Source organism: Melanostigma gelatinosum (genome assembly GCF_949748355.1).
Source record: "Melanostigma gelatinosum genome assembly, chromosome: 13".
NCBI classification, from domain to species: Eukaryota; Metazoa; Chordata; class Actinopteri; order Perciformes; family Zoarcidae; genus Melanostigma; species Melanostigma gelatinosum.
The window spans coordinates 24,962,414-24,984,188 of record NC_136646.1 but is presented as its reverse complement, the minus strand read 5'-3'; the positions used below and the strand labels follow the sequence as shown (position 1 = coordinate 24,984,188).

The 21,775-nt window shown below is 44.9% G+C and overlaps 2 protein-coding genes across 5 annotated transcripts; both read left to right on the top strand.

Moving 5' to 3' along the window:
* Positions 1 to 356: 356 nt before the first annotated feature.
* On the top strand, positions 357 to 10,984 carry srrm2 (serine/arginine repetitive matrix 2). 2 transcript variants are annotated; one of them, XM_079281668.1, is made up of 14 exons: positions 357 to 537; positions 1,849 to 2,100; positions 2,534 to 2,629; positions 3,051 to 3,230; positions 3,530 to 3,613; positions 3,694 to 3,759; positions 3,842 to 3,868; positions 4,123 to 4,236; positions 4,335 to 4,473; positions 4,600 to 6,437; positions 7,248 to 7,928; positions 8,111 to 8,179; positions 8,990 to 9,100; positions 10,323 to 10,984. In XM_079281668.1, the coding sequence occupies exons 2-14, from the start codon at positions 1,853 to 1,855 to the stop codon at positions 10,375 to 10,377; spliced, it is 3,708 nt and encodes a 1,235-aa protein (XP_079137794.1). In that variant the 5' UTR covers positions 357 to 537; positions 1,849 to 1,852; the 3' UTR covers positions 10,378 to 10,984. The 2 variants fall into 2 exon arrangements, with proteins under 2 accessions (XP_079137794.1, XP_079137795.1); XM_079281669.1 differs by lacking the exon at positions 8,990 to 9,100.
* Positions 10,985 to 12,788: 1,804 nt separating this feature from the next.
* LOC306786818 (ras-related protein Rab-35) lies at positions 12,789 to 21,319 on the top strand. 3 transcript variants are annotated; one of them, XM_079281699.1, is made up of 7 exons: positions 12,789 to 12,901; positions 16,256 to 16,989; positions 17,832 to 17,882; positions 18,214 to 18,337; positions 18,414 to 18,538; positions 19,120 to 19,244; positions 19,594 to 21,319. In XM_079281699.1, exons 2-7 carry the CDS (start codon positions 16,935 to 16,937, stop codon positions 19,741 to 19,743), a joined length of 630 nt encoding a protein of 209 aa, XP_079137825.1. In that variant the 5' UTR covers positions 12,789 to 12,901; positions 16,256 to 16,934; the 3' UTR covers positions 19,744 to 21,319. The 3 variants fall into 3 exon arrangements, with proteins under 3 accessions (XP_079137825.1, XP_079137826.1, XP_079137824.1); XM_079281700.1 differs by having other exon boundaries at positions 18,171 to 18,337; XM_079281698.1 differs by having other exon boundaries at positions 16,256 to 17,882; positions 18,171 to 18,337.
* The last annotated feature ends 456 nt before the right edge of the window (positions 21,320 to 21,775 follow it).

The following is a 21,775-nucleotide window of genomic DNA, read 5'->3' as shown; positions in this document are numbered from 1 at the left end:
CTGTTTTTGTCATTTTTCCTTCAATAATAATTTTTTTAACAACAATGATGCTAACATCAATGATGATGACAATCACTGTTATCAAAATGTTTATACACAACATGAGTATTATAATTATCATAATAATAATCATAATAATGAGTATTACTATGACAATTATTATAGTGACAAATATGACAACATTTGCATGAACAATATCCACTACTAAGCAAAAATAATAATTTCTCATTCCAAGTCTTTATTTCCATGTCGCTTCTTTTTTTTATGTGGCTCAAATGAAAACCCTTTTTTCCCTCCGACACCTGAACGCATCTCAGTTTGAACGTGCGTATGACGTCATCCGGTTTTCGTCTCGTTCTCCCTTTAGGTTCCGAGATCAGACCAAGCTAGCTAGTTAGCCGATAGCTAACTAACGTTTAGCCGTATTTCTTTTACTTTTCCACGGTTATTGCACGGTCTGTTTAACGGGATATTATTGATCGACGATTATCCTTCCGACACCGTTTTCTTTCTCTCCGCTCCCGGAGAAAACAGCTGGTACGTAACAAATACGTTAGCTTGCTAGCTTAAGATGGGAATTGTTCGCTGCGCATAAGTGTGGTTTTGGGCCTTTTTTTATTAAACGTGTAGCATTAAAATTCACCGTGTAGCTTATCAAACTTAAATGATAACGGTGAGTTACAGCCACGTTCTCCTCATCCAGTGAGTCTTCATGTTTTATTGATAAGTTTAGTCTCAGCCTTAGTCATCATAAATCTACAGGCCTATTCTGACGCACGTGTTATTGCGCCACAAAATCAATTTTATTTTGAACAAAGGGTATGATGATGGATGTAAATTTAGAGTTGACAAGATACAAACAAACTCACCCAAATGTTGCATATGTTCCATAATGTTTTTTAGTAACTACGATACGTTGCGAGAAACCTGACACACTTTGTACATTTGGAGTTATTTGTTTTGTGTTTCTTTCATTTCTGTTGTACTGTCTTAACGTTACAGTTGATGTTGTTTTTGTGAGCTACCTTCATACAGTGAGGGACTTATAATGCATCCATATCAATGATGTGGAATCACTGCGGGTTAGTTTATGTCAGCCATCTTAGAATACAAAGTCCCTTGGTATAATAAAATGGCAAAACTGCGGAGGCTCGTGCTGCTAACTGCATAAATAATAATTTAAAATACGTCATTTAGCTTTATGACAAGGATGCTGGTTCTTCGTTTATGTACTTTGTATTCTGGAGACGTGTCCACGTAAAGACGCGGATTAGAATAAGAGCTTGGATATCGTTGTGGCTGTAAGGAAGATACATGCAGGCCTCAGAAACCCTCCGTGTTATGAACCGTTTTATAGATTCTCTGAACCATCATCAGAGATCACTTCCACCCTAAACACTGGATAACATGGGATTGTTACTGAATAACGCTGTTTCGACAATATTTAAATCCCTTTTGTTTTCAGTACGATGGAATGATTTAGCCTTTGTTGCATTATGCAAAATCTAAATTGGACAATCAGTCTTCTCTGTTGTAGGAGCCGAACTATGGAACTGTCTACAAAATGTACCCCCACATTACTGGTTTTAAATGAGGTATTACGTCATTGCTATAAGAGAAACACTGTAGTCACACCTGTATTTTGTGTACGTGTCTTTATGAGTCTTTTCTTCTTTAACTGTGTTAGAATAGCCTGCTGTGGACATGCGTTGTAAATTAGTGTTGCGCTACTAATACTAAACACAGTGCATCTGGTCCTTGTGCATACATGTATGTTACAAGTCTAGTGCTAATGTGAAGTCCATATCAAGTCAACTAAATACTATTCCCCATCTTTATGTTATGCAGAGCCATGTACAATGGGATTGGCCTGACGACTCCGCGGGGCAGCGGCACGAATGGCTACGTGCAGCGCAACCTGTCGAGCCTGCGAGTCAAGCGGCCGCGGGACGAGCGCGGCGGCGAGCGGGACGAGAAGGACCGGGAGAGGCTGGAGAGCCAGCTCAACAGACAACCCAACGCCGACATCCTGGAGCACCAACGCAAGAGGCAGCTGGAGGTCAAGTGTGCCGAGCTGCAGGACATGATGGAGGAGCAGGGGTAAGACGGATGCTGCGTTACATCAGGTCTCTGGACTACTGACACGAGTGGAGTTCTAATCGCTCATGAAATAAATGAACCCCTGCTGCCATGATCTGTGTAGGTTCTTCTAAATGATATATCCAGACTGCATCGTTTCATAATGTTTCAACCCAGATCCACTGTAAGCAGTTTTCGTTACTGATTAATTAAACAGATTTTCCATAAGTATTGTACAACTGTGTGACTGGTTTATTTAGATGTAGATAGATTTATTAATCCATATCGTGCTGGGCATACAGAAGTGTTGCAGTCTACTGTAGAACAAGAACCTCCAGGAGACAGTAACTCGCTACAGTGGCAGAGAAATAAGAATAAGTGAAAGGTTGTTGCTTTTTATTTGTTTAAATAATATCGTACATGATGTAATGCTGCTCTCCGTTGGGGTGGTCAGGTATTCAGCTGAGGAAATCGAGGAGAAGGTGAACACTTTCCGTATGATGCTCCAGGAGAAGGAGGAGCCGGCTCCCGTCACCTCTGACAGACCAACGTACGTAAAAGAAAAACCGATTTCATGGCGCTCTAGTTATAAAGAAAAGAAAAAAGACAGGGAAGTGATTTAGATTGAATCAAAGCTCTTGTGACGAGTGGGAGATCACTGGCTGCACTGTGATGCTTTGTTAGTTGTTTTTAGTGGAAACAAATACTACAGGATGTAAATGTTGAAACATTTTAATGTTGAACCCATCTATTGTTCAAAATGAACAAATCACGATTTCATCATGTATTGCTTCCTCACAGTATACTGTTACAGCCTGTTTAAATATGAAATTTCAGGGAACAATAAATATAGGAAAGAAAATGTCATTATTAAACCCTGCAGGCTGTGCTGTACCACATGAAGTAGCGACAGCGTCGTTCATACTGCACAGTGTCAGTGATGCAAAGCTGTGTGCTTCGTTTCCTCTCAGGGCCACAGAGACTCACGCTCTGGCTGCAGCCAACCAGCAGAAGAACGACCGTCTTCGTGCTGCGTTCGGCATCTCCAGCGACTATGTGGACGGGTCGTCCTTCCACGCCGACCGCAAGGAGAAAGAGAAGGAGAAGAAAGAGCAGGACCGCCTGGAGAGGGAGAGGCAGCAGAAATATACGTAAGCAGGACCAACCACACACACACGCAGCTTTTCATTTACGTGAGCTGGACAACATGGCGCAATAGAATGTAAATATCTTCCAGCATTTGTGGAAAACAGTCAAAAGAAAAGAAGCAAACAGTCAATATACAGTGAAAAGGAGCTTCATGCCTGGCCTGTACCAGAAATCATATCTGACCGGCAGATAGACAAAATATATTCTTAAAGTAATGTTGGGCGGCGAGTGTGACGCGTTCACTCATCGCTCGGCCTAACTTCAGCTGCTGACTCGACGTCTGCTGCCTTTGCTCTCTCAGGTTGGTGGAAGATTCCGATCATTCCGATTCTCCCCCCAAGAAGCGCAGTCGGAAGAAGAAAAAGAAAAACAAGAACAGAGACAGGTGAGAGAATGAAGGCGATGAGAGCAGAAACCGTCCCGACACTGAAGAGAAGGTCCTGACAGATGATTGTTTGTCAGCAGCTCAGAGAGTCAGTCCCCGTCTCCTCGACGAGAGAAGAAGAAATCCAAAAAGAAGAAAAAGAAACGGTATTCCATCACTCTGTCCTGAGCATATATTTGATTATTTCACGTGTGACTGTGATTGTTGACTGGAAATCTTGTGTTTCAGTGAGATGTCAGAAGAAGAAGAAGACAGGTCGGTGTTTCTCAATCACATCCGTCTTTCCTCATAAGCAACCAGCAGAGCATTGCTGCTTTGCTCTCGTTCTGGCACAGTTCATACTGAAAGAGACTTCAAGCTCTCGCTCCAAACCTGCTGTTATAAATGTTTCCTGAATATTGTATTTATTGGAGAATCACCAAACCTGCTTCTGTTATACATTTAGAACAAACATACTGAATGTAAACGGGATTATGTGTGAAGTTCTGTCTCCTCTGATCCACTCAAAGTTCTTCAGATGAGAAGCAGCAGGAGTCAAAGAAGAAAACGAAGAAGAATCAAAGTCCTCCGAAAGCAAAGGCAGCGCGACACAGAAGCAGCGCCTCCTCCAGCTCAGCTCTCAGGTATGAGGAGGAGGAGGAGGAGGAGGAGGAGGAGCTATAGACATTGTTGGACTAGTTTGTTTGAACGTACTGAACTTTGTTGTCGCTGGTATCAACAGCCAGTCTCCAGTTCCACTGAGATCACGTCAACAGGACCAAACTGCAAGAAACGCTGATGAAGTAAGAAAGGGGAGATCACCAGACAGAAGGAGACGAGGATACGAGGAGAGCAAACCACCTCATCAGGGAGGAGCCGGGGTAAGAACCAAGACTTAAGAACCTTCTGTTGGATGTTTGTTTTGCTCATAGTATCCCAAACTAGATTGAACCCGGTTGATTCTATCGTGAACATAAAATGACACCAACAAATCTCCCCTCATCTAGAAGAGGCCCAATCATGAGAGAGAAAAGGAGCGGCCGAGTGACATGGAGAAGACCTCCTCCAAGAGGAGACATGACTCTTCATCCCCTTCTCCTCCACCGTCCGAACAAAGCAGGGAGAGGAAGAAAGGGAGGCATTCCAGAAGCAGAGAGGTGGAGAAAAGTAGGGGTTCCAGGAGCATGGAAAGGGAGAAGGAGAGGGGAAGGAGCCCCCGAAGCAGAGAGATGGAGAAAGGAAGGCGATCGAGGAGCAGAAACAACGAGAGGGAGAGAGGGAGGCGTTCAAGGAGCAGAGAAAATCTGAGAGGGAGGCGTTCAAGGAGCAGAGAAAGGAGGGACAAAGGAAAGGAGAGTGTTCCTCAGAGGACCAGGCATGACTCTTCTTCATCCCGTTCTCCTTCTCCTCCCAAACAGGAGACTAGGAGGGAAAAGAGCAGAGACACTGAGCGGGAAAAAGACAGGAATAAACCGGGCAAACAGACGATACAGGACTCCTCATCCCCCTCGCCTCCCCCTGTGAAGGAGAGAGCTAGGAGAGAGAGGAGTGGAGAGAGGGAGCGCCGGACTGAGAGAGGTCCAGACTCCAGGGTGACGAATGAAATGGACACCAGGAGAGACGTCGGTAAGAGACAGGAGAAAGAGGCGTCTCCTCTTCAACAGAAACACGACAGGAGGAGGGATGGAGGACAGACCTCACCCGCCTCCCACTCACCTGTCACCAACGGACGTCAGAGAGGGAGGGAGGACGAGAGGAGGACAGGAAAAGAGAGCGAGAGCATCAAGGAGAAGGACCGGCATCCAACCAAGCAGAGGGAACAAGACAGAGAGCGAGCTCAAGAAGGCAGCCGGAAGAGAGACGAGGACGTCCGGTCCACTGCAGAAAGTAGGCGGGACGGATCGAGACCCGCAGAGAAAGGAGGGACTGTCAGACCAGAAACGAAGGAGAGGCCGGAGAAGACGAGGAGCCCTCTGAGGAAGGAGAAACGTGAGGACAAGGAGAAGCAGGCTGAGAAGAAACGAGAGAGCAGCAGCAGCAGCGGTAGTAGTAGTAGCAGTAGCAGCAGCAGCAGCAGCAGCAGCAGCAGCAGCAGCGATAGTGACAGTGATAGCTCCTCCTCCTCATCTTCCTCTTCATCCTCGTCCTCTGAAGATGAGGGCAAGAACAAGAAGGATGGGTCAGGAGTGGAAAAAAGTAGCCCCTTGAAAAGTGCACCGTCCGCCATTGGAGCTGCAGTTGAAAGGTATTTAGCCAACGGCAGAAAAGAAAGCCCGGCCTCTGCTGCTGAGGGTGACGGGCCTCGACGAGCTCAGAGAGAGAGAGACGGGGGAGGAGGGGGAGACAAACGGGAGAAGGAAAGAGCTCCTGCAGAGAGCAAAAAGGGTCAGGAGCGTTATAGCCCGACACAGATGGACAGCCCCAGTCCTCCTCCATCCCCACCCAACAGAGCAGACGGCAACAGGTCCTCCACCTCTGAGGCCGAGGCCGAGAAGACCAGGGTGGAGGCCAAAGCCAGGAGGCCAGCAAGGTCCAGCTCCTCGTCCAGGAGGCCTGCAAGGTCCAGCTCCTCGGCCAGGAGGTCACGCTCTCCGCCCAAAAAACCCGCCTCCCCAGCACGTCGCACTCCACCGAGGCAGTATCAGGAACCACCGCCCAGATCCAGGAGGCCTTCTCCTCCTCCGGCCTGGTCAGACCGGGACAGGGAGAGGCAGAGAGACAGGGACAGGGACAGGGACAGGGACAGAGAACGTGAGCGAGTTGCCGGTAGGGCCCGGTCCAGAAGCCCAAGAAGACGCAACAGGTCCAGGTCTAGAAGTCCGAGGAGGCAAAGCCCCCCCAACAGGTAAGATTTTACTATTTTATGTTCTCTGTAATATTGTAAATTGTTTAATAATATATAGATATTATTTATCTGTTATGTTTGTTCATTTTTATTTTATTGTTTAAATTGTGTCAAAATAAATAAAGTAAACTAAGATGACCTGAGGTAGACTGACGCATGAACATCATTTACTAAAATGCCATAAGGGAGTTCAACACACATTTTAAAATCTTATATTTTGGCCTTTCTATCGTACCGGGCAGACAAAAATAGGATTGGTGAGGGTCAAACTGAATTCTGGGACACATTTGGGATGAGAGTTGAAAGTGACTGCACGTTTTGTTTAGCATACAGCTCCATGAAGCTTCTTTTACAACACACACACACACACACACACACACACACACACACACACACACACACACACACACACACACACACACACACACACAGAGCATAGCGGCGGGCTCTGACCAGTTAGCTAACGTTACTGTTTGATGGGAACGGAGCGCTAACACGAGCTAACCAGTCAGCAGCCGACGTTTGTATTTACAGAGTCAGCTGGCGACGAAATCATGTTTCTGTTCACCAGTTATCCTTCACGCTAAAATATACTCCAGTCTAACTTTGAGCTGCTTTGAGAACATCAAAAAGAAATCAAACACGATAAATAGATAAATGATTGAGTTTGAGTTTGGGGCGGTCCACATTCAGCTTCAGCTTTTTGGTATTTTGGACGGTGAAAGAAGTGCGTCGAGAGCCGTGGAAGAGGCACCCAGGAGATCAGAGACATCGACACCAACTGTCTTCAATGTTTGTCTCCTCCTCCAGGGCTCGGCGCTCTCCCTCTCCTCAGAGACGAAGGAGGAGCAGTCGCTCCCTCTCCAGAGAGCGAGCCAGAGACAGAGACCACGAGAGGACCAGGCAGAGGGAGGTGGAGAGAGAGAGGGAGAGGGAGAGGGTCAAGGAGCCTCTCCTCCCAAAAGATGCCCCCCCACCACCACCACCACACAGGTCCTCTTCCTCTTCCAGCTCCTCCTCTTCCTCTTCGCCTTCGCCACAGCGAGAGAGGAAAGACACAAAAGCACCAGCGGAGAGAGAGGAGGAGGAGAAGAGAGAGGAGCGAGAGCAGAAAGGTCCTTCCTCCTCCTCACGAGGTCCTTCCAGAGACTCCTCCCATGCCCCCCCCTCAGGTAGGAGGGGCTCCCAGGCCGACTCCAGGCGCCCAGATGTTCCCTCCAGAAAGTCTCCTCCGGCCGCCGGCCCACCAGAAACCAAACCTTCGTCTTCATCACGAGGTCCGGGCAGGAAGCGGTCGCCGGTGACGACTCCTCAACCTCCAGAACAACCGGTCAGAAGTGAGAGCGCCGTGAACGGGAAGGAGGCGAGCGCCAACAAGAAGGCCACCAGGAGCAGCAGCTCCAGCTCTTCTTCCTCCTCATCCTCTTCTTCATCCTCCTCTTCATCCTCCTCGTCTGACAGCTCAGACTCCGAGGTGGAGCAAGGAAAAGGGTAAGCAGGAGACGGGGAAGGTGTGAAATACACCAACATTGGATAAAGAAACTTATTTTCATATCAAATAACAATAAATAAAGCATCTTTTCCAGCCCTGATGAGTGTGCACAGCTGTGATTAATCATAAATGACTTGCTAGTTATTAATATTTACCCTGGTACTGTGCGTTTTCTTAACAGGAAGACGGTCAACGCTCAAAGCTCTCCTTCATCCTCATCGGAGAATGAAAAGGAAAGTAAGAAGAAGAGGTAAGAGCTTTGTTTCTGTTCAGTGAGATCTGCTGCACATGGAAGTACGTCTTTCTGCTCCATGGATCCAATCCGAGTGACGTCCACGTGGCCAGATGCACAAAGAGTTCTGCAAAGTGTAAACAATGAAATACGTCTGGTAATATTAGCTCGTCAGTGAAATAACAGATATGTTCCTTTAGAAACCCTGTCTTCCTTGTATAGTGTTGTAGTATTTTTTCATGTCACAATATGTATTGTGTCAATAAATAAACTAGAAAACGACAGGATGGAAGCGTAGCTTTAATAAGCACGAGGACACTCGTGGCTCTGCGTCTAGTTTCTTCAGGTGGCTCAAACGTCCGCTTGGGTTCAGAGATGACTCGTTGGGGTTTAATGGTCAAACATCACCGTGACGTCACAAAACACACTTTTCGTCCAAAACTCAAGAACTGATTTGCTATTTATGACAATTTCAGACAAATGTCTAGTCTGATGAAATGGTGACATGTAGACGTTTTGGACAGACGTGGATGTGAACTGCATCTTGACCGATTGGTGGCGGCACACGAGGTGGTAGTTGTAGCTCCGTTTTGAATCGGAGGCCTCGTGGTGTGTGTGTAACTGTGCCATCGTCGGCCTTATTGACCGGCCATGAGTCGGCAGCTTTACCTTCTCGTGCTGCGTCTCCAGGAGCCCTCCGTGACGGGGTGGAAGGACTGCTGGTTCACAAGTGAAAAGCAGTCCTCTTCTATTTGAGTGTGTACATGATGAGCTGTACCGCTGTGTTTTTAAAGTTAAAAGTTAAAGTTGAATCTGTTTTCCTCACAGCCCCGCCGCCGTTCCTCAGAGGGTTCCCGCTGACTCGCTGAGAGATTCCCGCTCGCTCAGCTATTCTCCCCCAAAGTACATGAGGGCAGCGCCGCTGTCGCCGAGCCGCAGGTCTGTAGCCTCATCGGGGATCTAAGCGTACGGCAGCTGAGCTCATGTAAAGGGCTGTTGGGGCTAATCCTCTAAATGTACACACACAAAAGTTAGGGGGGGGGGGATCGATACAGCATAGTATCGCGACATTGTATCGATACACGGACGCCAAGTATCGATCTTTTATTATATAAACTCGGGGAAAAAAAGAATTACGAGAAAAATCAAATCAATTGCTTCTTCAGACCAGTAGATGGTGCTGAGTTGTTTTCTGGTGAGGTCAGCAAAGGTGCCGGGTCAGCGTGATTGGTAGGCAGTTGGTCAAAACAAAGATGGAGAAAGAAATCAGAAATGCGCCGTCCATGTTTCAACTTATTTTGGATTTTTTAACAAGGAAGGGAAGAAGGACATGGATATGACTCATGGATGTGACTCGTGGACGTGACTCCGTCGCGGCGTGTTTTCACCGACTCATCCGTGCCCAAGCTCTACAGAGAAGTGAAGCTTAAAGTTGAGGAGTCTTTGAGTACAACAGGAAGAGTTGCATTAAGTGGATTCCTATGTGACTAACAGCACAACATCACAGAGGACTGGCGACTGCTGTCTCGTTCTCCAAACTAGAGCAGTACACGTCAGTCACAGCGGGGCAACCGTTACAGACCTCCTGCTAAACGCAGCACAAGACGAGGGATTAACGACGACAACCTGGTGGTTGTAACAACACTTCTAACGTGGGCGTTGCCGTTCAGTTAGAAGTGAACAGACTGAGAACTTTATCTTATTAGATAAAACATGTTGACATATCACAATACTCAGAATATCGCAGTATCGTATCGCGGGAGCTCTAGTGATTCCCACCCTAATAAGTGTATAAACTTAAATCAGACTTGGTTCTAGTTCAGTATTCAAAGTATGGAAGCTCCTGAGGGTCAAACAGTCACAACTCTTGTCATATGTTTGGTAAAAAGCATGACTTTATTAAATTGCTCTCTTGTCCTTATTTGTAGTTTAAGAGTTAAATGTACGGACTCTTCAGGGAACATGAATGTTACAGATGAAGAACAAATTGAATCTGCTAAACTTTAGTGTTTTTTTTTAATATGTTGGCGTTAGTTTCCATTCATTGCATATAAAGTGTGCTGGTTGTTGAAATGTGCTATTAAAATAAAGTGTATTGATCAGCAGTACAATGACTCTTGACGATAATAACATGATTTATTTCCTCTCTCCTTGCTGGTAGGACTGACAGCAGACCGTCACCGAGCCGCTGGTCAGACAGCAGGAAGAGGAAGTGAAGCCTCGGCCTGAGCTGCTGCTCTCCTGTGTGCTTTCTGTGGTTTGAACGTCTCAGCGGCGTAAAGATGAACCTCTGTGTGGGGCTCACAACCGACACTCAGCTGTCAACTTGTTTGCTTTTTAAGCAGCGGTGACCCGGGGCTGGCGTGTACATGTTTTTTATGAGCTGCATATAGAAAAGTACTCTCTCTCACTCTCACACACACACACTCACACACACACACTCACACACACTCACACACACACACGCACACGCACACGCGCAGACACAGTAAAGTAAAATGTAACTTCAGCGATGTTCCTCCGTACTTGTACTGTTTTGTTGCGTTCTACCTGTAGATATCAGCGGTCTGTATTTTGATTATTATCGTGTAACAGATTCAACTTTCCATTTAATGTGAGCAGAAACTGAAACGTGGTTAATTTCTTTGTTAAATGGTTAATAAACGACAATTGTACATTTTATTTGTGAGATTTGTTTTCATGTGGTTGTTGTGGGACATCAAACTTAAAGAATACGTTTCGATATTTTCTTTCTAATAAGCAGTAAATGTATCCACTGACGTTGATAGTGTATCGCAGCCTGATATCTGTTGTTCCTCTGAGCCGTAGACGTCCATGAAAACATCAGTTGACCTCACTGTTCTTCCTTCAGCACCGTGAACACGTACACATACTCTCAAGATAGTCCCCAACAACTATTCCCTCCTGCCAACAGTGACCAGCTGTTTCAGGACATTCCCATCCTTGAAGCTACATTTGTGTTTTTAAAGAGACGGACTCTCTTTGTTGCTTTTGGTGGTATTGTGCTCATAGAACCATGTATCCTTTCACATCGTCAACCTTTTAAAAGTAGTGTGAACCACTTCACTTTAAACCCAAGAACTTGATTTTAAATTCCAAATGGAAGTGGAATATTGTCATATTTTTGTATTTAATGTAATGTTTTTTTCTCCTTTACGAGCAACTGAAAGACGAGACTTAAGGTGAAAATCATGTCTAAAGGAGGCTGCTGCTCCAAATGAGCTGTTTATAATTGAATACATGAGGCACATTGTATTATGTATTATATATTCTAGAGTGCTATTTGAGATGAATTCTGATACAGCAGTTAACTCACTGAGTTGGATTCGTTCGTTTCCTGACTCGTGGTGAAACTACTGCATGATGACTGGCTGGACGCTGGTTTCGGCTGCTGTTACGATGGTGAAACTGAGATTGCGACATCAGTGTTTAGGCGTGTCTTTAATGCCAGTTTCATTTCACACACGTCTTACACAACAGCAACAGAAGTATATTTGAGTGCAAACTGAAGCAGCGTTGTAGCAGTGATGTGAATGTTTTACTCTTTGGTGGAAAGAACCGAAAGACTTAATTAGATGGATGGATAGATAGATACTTTATTAAGACTTATTAAGATACTTTAGATACTTTATTAGTAGATGGATAGATACTTTATTAAGACTTATTAAGATACTTTATTAAGACTTAAGATACTTTAGATACTTTATTAAGACTTAAGATACTTTAGATACTTTATTAAGACTTAAGATACTTTAGATACTTTATTAATAGATAGATAGATAGATACTTTATTTAGATGGATAGATAGATACTTTATTAATAGATAGATAGATAGATACTTTATTTAGATGGATAGATAGATACTTTATTAATAGATAGATAGATACTTTATTAATAGATCGATATATAGATACTTTATTTAGATAGATGGATAGATACTTTATTAATAGATGGATAGATACTTTATTAATAGATAGATAGATACTTTATTAATAGATCGATATATAGATACTTTATTTAGATAGATGGATAGATACTTTATTAATAGATGGATAGATACTTTATTAATAGATAGATAGATACTTTATTAATAGATCGATATATAGATACTTTATTCATAGATGGATAGATACTTTATTTAGATAGATGGATAGATACTTTATTAATAGATAGATAGATACTTTATTAATAGATAGATAGATACTTTATTAATAGATGGATAGATACTTTATTAATAGATAGATAGATACTTTATTAATAGATCGATATATAGATACTTTATTCATAGATGGATAGATACTTTATTTAGATAGATGGATAGATACTTTATTAATAGATAGATAGATACTTTATTAATAGATAGCTAGATGGATACTTTATTGATCCTGCAAGGGGACATTTTGCTACAGCAGTAATTATGGTCCAAGTAACTAAAAATAATAGTACAAAATATTAAATATAACATGCAGAATATATACAATGTGATCAGTCATATATTTTGTTCTGTCTTCTTTATTTATGGACGAAATTGAGGTTTAAAAAAAGAAAGAAATGTCGTCGCATCGCAGTTCCTAATTGTCCCACATGACGTGAACGCAGCATCAGATGATGAGACGGGTCATCAGCTGCAGGCAGACAGGTGTGGTCGGCGGTGAGACATTCCGACCGGAGCGTGATCTACAGACCACGTAAACAAGACCCGGTGACGGAGCACAACAAGTAAGTTGAAGTAGTTTTAAAGGGTTCGTTCAAAGTTTCCTCCGAAGGACTGAGAAGTTTTCCTGACGTCATGGTGACCTACGGCAGGCCAGCGTCACAGGCCTGAGACCCGTCACTCCAGACTGCGGAGAGAAAACTTAAAGTGTAAACGTTTCTCAGCTTCCTAGCATCGATGCGCATCGTGTTGAACACGAATCGCAAGTTGTATGAATTGTTGTGGGACCCTTGCTCTTCCGGCTGACTTAAATCAACTTAAAGTTAAATCGTATTTGACTTATTTGGCTTTTTTTCAAACCGCGCCCGTGCAGCACACCAACGTTAACCAGCGACGGAACGTCACAGGAGCCAAAACTTAGGTGGTAATTTAAACAGTTTCAACGTCCAGATAAGAGCACATTCGTGTTTTTAAAGTGTGTCGCATTGAAGAGCGTGAAGTAACTCGATACTCGCATATCAGTAAAAGTCACAAACACTTGGAACACTATCATTACATCCGATATCCGAAAAACAAGAGATTCGACCGGACGTTTGGCGCATCGGTGCCTCAATGTGAGTTGTTGGTCAGCGTCGCCTGCAAACCTCCCCGTTCGTCTCAACGACCGGCGGCTGAATGGCGACCGCCGTTAACCCGTTGAGTGACCGTTCAGTGGTCGACCTGTTCTTACACCAGACTACCTTCATTCACAACATGTGACCTGTTCTTACACCAGACTACCTTCATTCACAACATGTGCACTTAAACCTGCGTGTCCATCGTTAAGCTCTACACTCCATCAATTCATCTTTTATTTTTGTCTCAAACAATAGGTGTCCTTCATTTCGTCATATCTAGATATTCAATTATGTATTGATTTAAACTTTTAGTCAATAATTATCTGTACTTAAGTAAGTGCAGATTTGGGGCATTTCAAATGAGCCGAATTGAATGATGACTAATGCAAGACTCAACACGATGTAGGGTTGTGTGTAACACGCGTTTATTGCTGGCATACTAATAATCAAGGTCCTGCAGCTCTTCCTGTTTCCATGGACAGCTGTCCCAACGTCAGTGAGCTCAGTGAGCTCAGTGTCCATGAGGACGTCCTGTTGAGTGACTCGGTGTTTGAGGAGCAGGAGGACATGCAGCACCACAAATGAACCGATGATCACACTGCCAATGCCTTTGAGTAGAAGTACAATTCACACTGTGCAGTGACTCCACTGCAAAGTCATGCATTCAAGTTAAATGTGTATTATTATTATTATTATTATCATCATCATCATCATCATCATCATCATCATCATCATTATTATTATTATTATTATTATTATTATTATTATTTTTATTTATTTTTTATACATTTTTTTATTGAAAGACACAAGACAATATTAAGACAATACATAGACATAACAACAAGAACAGTGGGATAAAAGCCAGCAAATATCACAGTCAGTGTGTGTGTGTGTGTGTGTGTGTGTGTGTGTGTGTGTGTGTGTGTGTGTGTGTGTGTGTGTGTGTGTGTGTGTGTGTGTGTGTGTGTGTGTGTGTGTGTGTGTGTGTGTGTGAGAATGTCCTTGAGCCTTTTGAGATTGAGGATAAAAAAATATATGTATAATAATAATTTAAAAAACCAAACCAAAAAAAAAGAAAAACAGGTCAGTATGTGTGCATGTGGATGTTCATGTGTGCATGTACGTGGGTTTCAATTGGTTGTCCGGCAAGAAAAACAAAACAGAAATCAACAATAGTAAAAAATACACAAAAAAAAAAATATATATATATACACCGGTATATATACTATACATATTTCAACATTAATAGAATGGGTGGTGTCACGTTACAGAAACATAGTGAGGGATGAGCAGGTGGAATGGTGTTCTGTTGTATATGATGGATGAGGTTAGATTTTCCATTGAAATATATTCTGTCATTGAGTTTCTCCAGTGTGTGATGTGTGTGTTATTCCTTGATTTCCAGTTCATGAGGATCGTTTTCTTGGCGATAGTTCGGGCCACGAGGAGTGATTTGCGGTTTGTTTTACTCAGATGTATTGTTGAGATGTCTCCTAGTCAGCACAGTGAAGGGGACAAAGGGACGAGGCAGCAGGAGGACAGACAGTGACTCACTTATTTCTTCCCAGAAGTGATGAACTGGTGTGCAGTGCCAGGTGGCGTGAACAAAGCTATCCGGCTGTTCTGAGTGCAATGTGGACAGATATCTGACGTGAATCCCGTTTGAAACATGTTTTGCCCGGTGTAATGAATTCTGTGAAGTATTTTAAACTGCATTAGTTGTAAATTGCTATTTTTAGTCATGAAGTAGAAGTTATTGCAGATTTGGTTCCAGAAATCAGCATCAGGAGTGATGGATAGGTCTGATTCCCATTTTCTTGATGGTATGGATGATGTTTTGTCAGACTGTGATATTACTCTACATATTTTTGAGATGAACCTTTTTGAAGAGGGGATATTGATTAATTCTGAGGTTGAGGGGGTAATTCTAGGTTAGTGGCCTGAATGTTAAGTTTGGATTGAACGGATGATTTGAGTTGCAGATATTCCAAACATTGATTGCTCCTGATGCCGTACTTCTGAACCAAGTGAGGGAATGAAACCATGGTGTTGTTATTGAAGATGTTTCAGATGAGTGATGCCTTCAGCGGACCATGTGTGGAGATTTAGAGGTTAGAAAATCAGGATTGTTCCAGATGGGAGAACATTTGAAGGTGCAAAAGTGATGTGAGTGATTCTGTGGAATTTCCAGCAGGCTGTCAGAGGTTCTGCTGCTGTTAGTATATTGAAACAAGGATGTCCTGACAAACTGTCTGTTCTCTATCTCACCATGTGTTGTCTGATTGGCTGGGTGGATCCATTTCAGAATGTACTGAAGTTTATTTGCTGGAGAGCAGTGAAAAAAACGTGGAGCTTCAAGTCCTCCTTGTGTTTTTGGTTTTTGTAGAGTGGCCAGTTTAATTCTTGGTGTTTTATTTTTCCAGTAATGGAGTTTATTATTATTATTGTTATTATTATTATTGTTATCAAAATGTACAGGCAGTACTGCTCCCCGTCAGTGGTTTACGGTTGACTGCTGTAGATGTTCTTTATATCCTGTTGGTTAGTTTGATCTACATCAATGCATCTTATTCTGTAAGATCCTCGTGTTTCTCTGTGAGAACCTCGTACCTCTAAACAACAAACTGATGAATTTAACATCTGATCCGAAAGGCTTTTAAAGAGTTTATTTATCTTCATCTGGAGATACGAAAAGTAACTGAAATGTATTCCGTTCCTCTGCTCGGTGGTTAACGGTCTGATTTGACGTGTTTTCTTTAACTTCTTCTTCTTCTTCTTCTTCTTCTTCTTCTTCTCTTTTAGCGCCTTCTGTAAACTGAGATGTCATCGACTCGTCGCCCAAACACCGGAGGAAGTGAAGAGAGATCAGAGACGAGCTCAGCAGAGGAGAAGAGGAACGTCTCTGTTTCTCGCTTCTGTATTTTATTTTGAAGGGTTTGAGTGAACGAGTGAGTGGTGGAGAAGCTGAGGACAATAACTGAATTCGTGATCGTCAGAGGAACAACCACAAAGTGCCAAACCCCCCCCCCCCCCCCCCCCCCCCTGTGTGGCCTCTGTCTGTGAAGACGCTGCATTCAATGAGGCTGGGAGGAGGGAGCGTCCACGCTGCACTGACACCACTGTGAATGTAAAGCCGATGAGTCGTCTGGAGTTGGAAAGCCCCCGCTGGAGCGTCATCGGGTGGAACTGGAACTGAGGTGGAAGCAGGCGGCCGCATGAGCCGTGCAGGCAGAACTCTGCAGCTCCGCTTCCTGCCGGCTGCTGTGGATCCTCTGAAGGTTCACGGGATAACGCTACAAAAGTGGAGAAACTCAACCGGAATGTGCTCTTATTGGCTCGGTGGTCTTCGGACAAACTGTCGTGCTGCTCTGAGCTCGTAGCATCGGGAGGCGGAGGAAGCCGGAGCGCTGTGGGGGGGTCAGGAGAATCTCCTCCTCCTGTGAAACCGATTCTACGTGGAGATCCAGCGAGACGCCTTCAGATGGCAGGGAAGGACTACAATCACCTCTTCAAGCTGCTCATCATCGGAGACTCCAGTTAGTGCATCTCTTTACTCTCTTCAGCAGGTTGTGTTTGGAGTCCCACAAGTGACACGAACAGACGACACGCAGAGTTCAGAGTTCTGTCCTTAAGAAGATCAAAGATTCAACGTTTAGACTTCCTGCAGCGTCGCCACGAGTCACCAGCTGTGTCTGAACTGTGTCTGAACTGTGAACCACGGCGGTGAGGACCAGTCAAAGCCACCGGCTGGTCCATGAAGCAGCCGACCGTCAACGGCAGCAGTCATGTTGGTTTTCAGGACGCTTCAAAGTGTTTTGCAGTATTAAAGATATAGATTCATGGTTTGGCTCGTGTTCCGAGTCTTGATTTAACAAACCGTTTCAATACTTTGTGTGTTATTAATGTTATTTATTGATGTTCTGACTCATCAGGCAGCCTGTCGGTTGCGTTCGATCACTTCTGGGACTCCAAAGTAACGTGGAAGGACTGATCATCGATGAGTCGTGCTGTTCTAATGCAATGTGAAGCGTTCTCCTCTTTCCCTGCACAGATTCAGAGATACAATAATTCAGGTTTCCTCTGCGTCACACAGACGTTGCTTCATGTTCATATCTTGAGAGATGAACTGATATTTCCCAGCCGGCTGCTGCTTCCTACTGGTTTGTCAAGTCTCCTCAGAACAAGTTTCCACAGGACTGCAGCGTCGTTCTAACCACAAGCTTTCCCCTCATTGCTCCTGGTTTCACTTCTGCTGCCCTCCTGTGTTTTGTGACAGAAGAGGCCGTGAGTCCGGGGGGGACGGGCTTCTCTTCTCGTCTCATTCATGTCCTGGTTGTGTCCGCGCTCACCTTGTCCCTGTGATGTGTTTCCCTCTCAGATGTGGGGAAAAGCAGCCTTCTGCTCCGCTTCGCAGACAGCTCCTTCTCTGGTGAGTTGCCGCATGTCCGACGACAGTGAACGCCTCGTGTTTATTGGCGGGAAATGAGTCTGAACTGGAACTCTCAGGTTCCATTAATACAAGCTTGAGATGTTTCACATCTCAAGCTTGTATTAATGGGAGTCAGTAGAGAAGCTGTGTTCATGCTGGTAAGACTGTAGGTCTGACGCTGAAGCTACAAGTTGCTGGTGTCATTATAACAGTTTGGGTTGTCATCTTAATGCTTTAATGACATTTAGTAACCTGTGCGGTCATCTGAGCGGTGATGTTGCGGTTCAGGGTGTCGTCATGCAGCTGTTGGATGTCCTCTGGTCTCCTGCAGGCAGCTACATCACCACCATCGGAGTGGACTTTAAGATCCGAACCGTCGACATCGACGGAGAGCGGGTCAAGCTGCAGATCTGGGACACGGCGGGTCAGGAGCGGTTCCGAACCATCACGTCAACGTAAATATCGCACTAACTGGTTCTAGGTTTTAGTGCAGCCGGTGTTTCACTCGGGTTCCTCTCTCCTCTGGTCCAGGTACTACAGGAACACCCACGGGGTCATTATTGTCTACGACGTGACCAATCCAGAGTCCTTTGTGAACGTCAAGAGGTGGTTAAATGAAATCTCCCAGAACTGTGACAACGTCTGCAAGATCCTGGGTGAGTCCGTCAAGATGTACTACACACTGAGTACTTATGGATGTACTACACACTGAGTACTTATGGATGTACTACACACTGAGTACTTATGGATGTACTACACACTGAGTACTTATGGATGTACTACACACTGAGTACTTATGGATGTACTACACACTGAAGAGCCGCAATGCATTTTGGGCCGGTTGAGTTCGTCCAGTGAGCTCACGGCTCAGACTCAGAAATTCTTGCTGATTCTTGCTGAACATCCTTCCTCTCAAACGATGCAGTTGGAACGCTCTATAATTCATAATGTATGATGTCATACTTGGTATTAATAGGAGGTTCCAGTGTCGGTAGTGATTTAAGAAGGAATCTGAAGAACTTCCTGTGTTCTGTAATCGTCTAACATGTGAGATTCAAAACAAAATGAAGCGCGTTTATTTGAACCACAGCAGGTATGACAGCATGCTGAGTGAGGTCGCCGCAGTGAACTCTCGTAGAGCAAATCCCTGCTGCTGCAGTCTGCATGTGATTTGATGTATGAAGGTGAGCGTGGAGCAGCTGAAGTCTCACAGATCATTTGTTCTCTTCACTCTCAGTGGGAAACAAAAACGACGACCCAGCCAGGAAACAGGTGGATACCCAGGATGCAGTGCGTTTTGGGGAGTCGATGGGGGTCCGTGTGTTTGAGACCAGTGCCAAAGAGAACATCAACGTAGAAGAGGTCACTTTAATATGATTTCATATTCACTTAAACGCATGTTTATTATTCTGTATTCTGTTGAAGTCATGTTTTCCTCCTGAGAACATCAAGGATGCTCTTATTCCTCTTCTTATTGTTATGAGCCATTTATCTGCAGGTTATTTTCATATTCGTGACGATGCTTCTCTCATTTTCAGAAACACGCCGACGGCGTTTTAGTCAAATCATTTTTTTGTCACAAAACAAATAAAAAGGGTGAAATAGTTTAGTTTCCAGTAACTCTTTCTGCAGCGCATGTAGAGGAGCAGGTCACTGGTGCTGTGAGCATCACGTCCAGTGACTCCGAGTGTTGTTCTGTTTGTTCCTTTAGATGTTCATGGCCTTCACTCACATGGTGCTCTGGGCCAAGAAGCAGAGCCAGAACCGAGCGGAGAGGGAGCGAGAGCGGGAGAAGGGCACGGTGAACATCAATGCCCAGAGAGACCGAGACCGCAGGAAGAGAGGGAAGAAGTGCTGCTGAGCCTCCAGAGCGGACTCACGACAAGCACTCCGATCGGGAGGAGGTGCCTTCGTGAGGAGACAAGTGTTCCGTGTTCCAGGCTGCAGCTGTGACTCTCTGAGAGCACCGCTCATCATTCACTGCAGGCTGCAGCTGTGACTGGAGGCTCAAGAGTTAAAGGATCATTCTGGTGTTTTCTGATGTTTCAGCTCATTGACGACCGATCACATTTTAAAAAGCGAGCTGTTGAGAGGTTGCAACTAACGGGCAGATTACCAGACGGGTTGCTGGTGTCCTCACTGACCCGTGATGCTGTTCATTGGTGCACAGATGCGGTTTGGAGCACGTGTACAAACACTTGATTTGAATGAGTTCATGAGCTTTAAGCTGTCAACTATCTACTGTAAGGTTCTAGAACGATGAATTATTAACTAACCACTAACGCCAGCGAGCGGGAAAAAGTGTCGTCAGTTTCCAAGACTCGTAGTTACCACAAGTTATTGTAATGTGAGGAGGTTCATGCTCGCCACAGGATGAACCGCTCCAGCCTTTGCGTCATCGCTGGCATTAAATTCAACTTTCCACTTGCACAATAAGTCTTCTAGTTCATGAAATGAAGTGAACCCCTTGGTCCCTAGAGGAGGAGCCCCTTGGTCCCTAGAGGAGGAACCCCTTGGTCCCTAGAGGAGGAACCCCTTGGTCCCTAGAGGAGGAGCCCCATGGTCCCTAGAGGAGGAACCCCATGGTCCCTAGAGGAGGAACCCCTTGGTCCCTAGAGGAGGAGCCCCTTGGTCCCTAGAGGAGGAACCCCATGGTCCCTAGAGGAGGAACCCCTTGGTCCCTAGAGGAGGAGCCCCTTGGTCCCTAGAGGAGGAACCCCATGGTCCCTAGAGGAGGAACCCCATGGTCCCTAGAGGAGGAACCCCTTGGTCCCTAGAGGAGGAGCCCCTTGGTCCCTAGAGGAGGAACCCCATGGTCCCTAGAGGAGGAACCCCATGGTCCCTAGAGGAGGAACCCCTTGGTCCCTAGAGGAGGAGCCCCTTGGTCCCTAGAGGAGGAACCCCTTGGTCCCTAGAGGAGGAACCTCGTGACCTTTCCTTTAGTGACAACCGTCTGTAAACATCACACCTGGCTTCAGACAATCCACCACAGAAGAAGATGCACATGTGGGAAGTCTCCACTTCATGTCCTCAAAGAAGAAAAGGACTAACTCTGATTCAAACGTTGCATTGACACAAAGAACACCGCTGCTGTCGGTGGAGTTGCTCGATAAATGAAAAGCAATGAGATGAAGTGCGTGACTCTCTGCGGTCCTTTAACTTTGCACTCGTGAAGCACCTCTCGTGGTTTAGTCCTTCACACAGTGAAGGGGTTTTACCACTGAAAGGGAAGTGGTGGCAGATGTTCCTCAGTGTAACCGTGACGCATTCACAGGTGTGATGAGTTCAGTCTGTCCGCCGTCTTATTTCAGTGAGAATGAAGTCGGTAATCAGACGTGTGACACGCAGTACAAGAAGCCCATACTGGTCATTAGTGTTTTTTTAATATAAATCTCTGTTGCCTCGCTAATGTGTCCAAATAAAGCAATAAATCCAGAGTACGTTTGGTCTTCATATTTCCTCTCAGGTTCAGTGTTCACGTGATATTCTAAAGGCTGAGACAGACTGGTCCACGTGATGATGAACAGTGATGAAGTGTGCGTCCCAAGTCTCTTCATTCTCATTTCCTCGCTCCTCGCTTGAACCGGAAGTTGTTCTGCGCCGCCATATTGACGGCCGTCCCAAAGCTCTTATTTAGCTCTGGGGAGGGAGGAGCCATGAGAACAGACTTCCAGGAAGTCTTTTAACGGCCGACACGCCCCCTCATGGTTCATCTGTCCTGTGATTGGACGCTGCAGCCGATCGGACTGACTGAGTGAGTTTAACAGCAGAGTGAAGACGGATCACAGAATAAACTCTAGTTTATATTTGATTAATTTCTGATTCAACATCTGGTTTAAATAAATGTTCATTGTAGTCTGAACAACAAAAGGACCACAAACTACTTTCTACAT

What these genes read in the sequence shown, in the direction of transcription:
- srrm2 (XM_079281668.1), top strand. Translation starts at nt 1,853, where the DNA reads ATGTACAATGGGATTGGCCTGACGACTCCGCGGGGCAGCGGCACGAAT. An exon ending in AAAAACAAGAACAGAGACAG is followed by an intron (nt 3,614 to 3,693) that starts GTGAGAGAATGA and finishes GTTTGTCAGCAG; the next exon opens with CTCAGAGAGTCAGTCCCCGT. An exon ending in TCCTCCAGCTCAGCTCTCAG is followed by an intron (nt 4,237 to 4,334) that starts GTATGAGGAGGA and finishes TGGTATCAACAG; the next exon opens with CCAGTCTCCAGTTCCACTGA.
- LOC306786818 (XM_079281698.1), top strand. Translation starts at nt 17,778, where the DNA reads ATGTCCTGGTTGTGTCCGCGCTCACCTTGTCCCTGTGATGTGTTTCCC. An exon ending in CGCAGACAGCTCCTTCTCTG is followed by an intron (nt 17,883 to 18,170) that starts GTGAGTTGCCGC and finishes GTTGCGGTTCAG; the next exon opens with GGTGTCGTCATGCAGCTGTT. An exon ending in TTCCGAACCATCACGTCAAC is followed by an intron (nt 18,338 to 18,413) that starts GTAAATATCGCA and finishes CCTCTGGTCCAG; the next exon opens with GTACTACAGGAACACCCACG.